Source organism: Corvus moneduloides, chromosome 7, assembly GCF_009650955.1.
Source record: "Corvus moneduloides isolate bCorMon1 chromosome 7, bCorMon1.pri, whole genome shotgun sequence".
Taxonomy (NCBI): Eukaryota; Metazoa; Chordata; class Aves; order Passeriformes; family Corvidae; genus Corvus; species Corvus moneduloides.
The window spans coordinates 8,444,460-8,448,530 of record NC_045482.1 but is presented as its reverse complement, the minus strand read 5'-3'; the positions used below and the strand labels follow the sequence as shown (position 1 = coordinate 8,448,530).

The window sequence follows — 4,071 nt, the reverse complement described above, 5'->3', positions numbered from 1 at the left end:
TTTGAGTCCTCACAGTAGGATAACTGATCTATGGCTCATCTCTGCAGGCTACCAAGCTGGATCAGTGCTGCATCGTTTTTCTCTGGGGCAACTAAGTGACAAAATCCCTCATCTCACACTTGTCAGGCTTTTATATGAACTGCACAGCCAGACAGAGAATAAAGGAAAGAAACTGTTGGTGTGATGAAGGATAGCAGGAGTAAGGCAAGAGAAAGCTAGAGCTGTTGGGAGTTCCTGGCCAATCCACTTAAGAATTCCAGCATTAACAAAAAGCAGCCAGTGAAAGGACACAGCTCTGGAAGTGTAGGTTTCAAAATAAACACCAACAAAAATCAGAAAAAGGCTACATTAGATAAATGCATTCTGATTTCCTGTATGTTTTGCACAGTGGAAATGACCAGAGTAGGTTTTCCTGGACAGCCTTCCCCATGACTGAAGACTTATTTCAATGGCAGTCACACAGATAACCAATAAAACCCACCAGCACCACTATCATCTTGGTATTTCCATTTATTATGCTGTAAAAAGCAACACTATCTGGATTTTATTTCTTAAAATAAATAACTTTCATTTTCAGAACCAGTACAGCTCAAGTTTAGATTCATTCATGGGAAACTGCTAGAAATACATTCATCACTGTCTAGTCCCCACAATACAGAATCTAAAAGTCAAGATCAGCCCAGTCAGTTACAATGACCAGAAGTACACTGCCAGTAAATATAGTCACGGATAGTCCAGCTCTGAAGCAAAAAAATCCGGTACAATAAAGTTTGTTCACAAAGATAGGCTAATTAATGCTAAGACTACGACAATATTTCTGAGTACAAAGCATTAAGTTAGCTGAACAATTTTAGGTTGTGATACAGAAGAAACATATATGACATAAAAACAAAGGAGTGGGGGAATCTTCTTTGGAGCATAAGGAAGTCAGCGTTGGTAAAGATAACCAAAAGCTATTTACTGTAAAATCTACATGTCAGTGTCATGAATGATAAACAGCCAAACCAATGTACTGCATATATTTATAAATAATGCCATGTCTACATAGCTGCATTGCTGAATTGAACATTACAAAATAATCCATCTTCTCACAATGAGAAAATACTAGAACTAACCAGCAAAAATGCACTGAAGCTAAGACCGGCTAAAAGCACTCGGTACGAAAGCATTAAGTTGAGGAACAGCTATGATCTTCAATGTTAGCTCAGTTAAAATCCTTCTTTTGGTTTTGGTTTGTTTATATCATGTGTACTATATAATATACCTATGTTTAAAAACACCAGTTTGAACAATGCAATGTCAGTTAAATAAAGCAAAATCAGGTATTTTTCTGAGAAGCTATAGGATGTGTTGTAATAGGGGGAAAATAGGGAAGATTAGCACTGACATTCGTAATTCTGAACTAGGATCCATCTGAAAATATTCCTTTACACTGAAGCCAATAAATCTGTTGCCAGAGAAAAGATGCTGGAATTTAGATCAGAGTGCAGCAGAGAAGAGGCCTTGTGCTACCCAGTGACTGGTGTGGCTCAACAAGGAGCCAGAGGCCATTTCATTTAGTTCTTGGTTACAACAGGGGTGGCTGTGACACAGGATGTGAAGAGAACGGGTTAAAAGCCTTCAGAAAAACAGCTGATCTTCAGAAGAACAACAAAAAAACCCAAACCAAAAAACAAACCCAACTAGCTTAAGAACAGTAGGATTCTTGAGAAAAAGTGTTTGATAACCATGCCAGCCAGCTTTGAGATGCTATTTGAGGGCTTTGGACTTTCAGACTCTTCAAAGATTTCACCATCATGAAGACAGTCACTGCTTGTGATGAGTACCAAGCACTTTTCCATGTGGCTTGTCCTCCCTGCAGGGAGGCAGTATGGCATTTCAACGAGAGACTGTACAGGAACTTGAAAGGATTTATTCTCAACTATACTGACCTGCTGGGTCGCTCTGGAGAAGTTACTTCTCTCCAAGCCTTAGTGTACTCATTGCTAAAGGAGGGTAATGTGGTTCAGATCATCTTTATAAAGTGCTTGGGCCATTCTAGGAAGAATTTGGGCATTATTTCAAGAGGATTTTGGTGCCAAAACACAGAAAATTTGAACTCTGAGACCTATTAATGACTTGTACACTACATGCTAGGATAAAAACCACCATATACACAATTCTCAAGCACAATCTCCTTTTCCATGTGCTAAATGATTCCTGCCTACAACTCTTGTGCTGAAATTCTTGCCTATGTCCAACAACTGTAGTGTTTTGTGAATATCTTAAGTGACTGCTCACTTCTGAGGTTTTATGCCACAGTACTGGCAGAAGCAATTGCACGTGGGACAGGGAGCTGTGGCAATTTTAGACTTCTGTGAACTACAAATACCTGCATCTATGTTTTCCATGACGGGGCACGTGCCACGCTGGCTTCAGTGGCAAGACAATTGAATTCCACTGTTCACCACAAAAGGCATTTACTTACTTGTGCTCCTGGTGCTGAACTCCTGTCCTACACCAGGGGAATCCCAGTGATGCAATATCCTGCTCCCTGGTTGATGGCAGTGCAAGAAGAGAACATACCCAAAAACCTGGCTTATCTCCTGCTCTGCTCCCGTTTTGATTGGCTCTATGCTCCTTAAAGCTGTTTCACTCCATCTGTGTTCCTCACTACAAGCCTAAATGAGCTCAGATTGGCGTGTAGTATTTGGTTTAGTTCTTTGCCTTTCCAGCACTTCCATTGCCCTTGCTGGCTCCTGGCACAGCCACCAGTAGCAGCACCTGTCAGCCCCCCAGGGGTTCTGCTGTAGTGCAAATATACCTGCAAGGAACACCTGCACGGAGTGGAAGCACCCAAGTTCCCCAGCCACAGGGAAGTACTTTAGCAGCTGAACATGGAGAGAGAGAGGAGGGAGGCAAGACAAAGGGAACGGAGAGAAACACTCCCAAAACAAAAATCCCACTACACACCGGTGCTACAAGTCACACTCCCCTACGTCATTTGGTCAAACAAACCTTAAAACACATTCCCTGACAAGACTATCTCTAAGACCATTGACAAGTGTCACCTATATACTCTGTGATATTTATAGTATGTAAACAAGGTTGTGTGGAATTCTTTTCTCTATTTTTTCCCAAAGATAAGTGCAGATCCTTACTTAACACACCCAGCCTAAATGTACATCAGCATCCTCAGCTTTCAAAAAACCTCACTGACGCTCATACCTGACAGTACTCTGGCTCATCCTGGCCATACTGGAAACAGAAGGCTAAAGAAACAAAAATTCAGCAGAAAAGTTCCTGACCACGGACTAGAGTTCACATAGAACACAAAAATAAATTAATAGTGCACAGTAAAGCCAACAACAGCTAAATATTTTTATACATCAATTATATGCAGCATGAGGTAATATTGCTCACATTATGGAGGGAGATTCTTAGTTGGTTTTGTTTCTTTTGAAGAGATTGGATTTGTCCTGTGCGTATAGAAACTCCTGCAACGTAACACTGAAGTAACAGAGACTTCTGTAAAATATATACCACTATCAGATAGAAACACACACGCTCTTCATTACTTATGCATACCACAATTAAATAGGTAAGTGATTTGATTCTTAGGATCTAGCTGAAGATGATTATAGTAAGCCATCCAGATTTTTATGAACCGTTCGGTTCTCTTTCCCATCGTTGTTATCCTCTGATGGCGTGTATTGGACCTGATATTCTTGAAGAATTTTGAAAACATCATGGTGTCCAAAATGTAAAGCTTCATCCATAGGAGTGTTATTCCACCTACAAAAAGCAGCACAGTATTTTTAAGATCAGCACGTTAAGCACAGAGCCAAAAAGCACCTCAAATCTAGCTCTTTACATACTGCACTAATAGTTCAGCACACAGACCACACTCAGTTCAGTAACTGTGGAACTACTTCATTAAGCTGAGCATAACCTTTCAAATAATGAAATTATTTGAAAAAGGGCTTAGCGGTTCATTTTTTATTCCTGCTCAGTCTGCAGAACCTACAGAGAATCAGTAGGATCCCATTGTCCCCGCTTCAGTGGACTGGCTCAATACATTCCACTCTTATT

General features: G+C 40.5%; 1 protein-coding gene across 1 annotated transcript in view; it reads right to left on the bottom strand.

Moving 5' to 3' along the window:
• Positions 1–492: 492 nt before the first annotated feature.
• GLS (glutaminase) overlaps positions 493–4,071 on the bottom strand; it is a 62,609-nt gene continuing 59,030 nt past the window's right edge. The window contains exon 18 of the mRNA XM_032114273.1: positions 493–3,774. Within this exon, the coding sequence (XP_031970164.1) occupies positions 3,618–3,774 (157 nt within the window). The 3' untranslated portion in view covers positions 493–3,617. The remainder of the gene's footprint in view (positions 3,775–4,071) is intronic.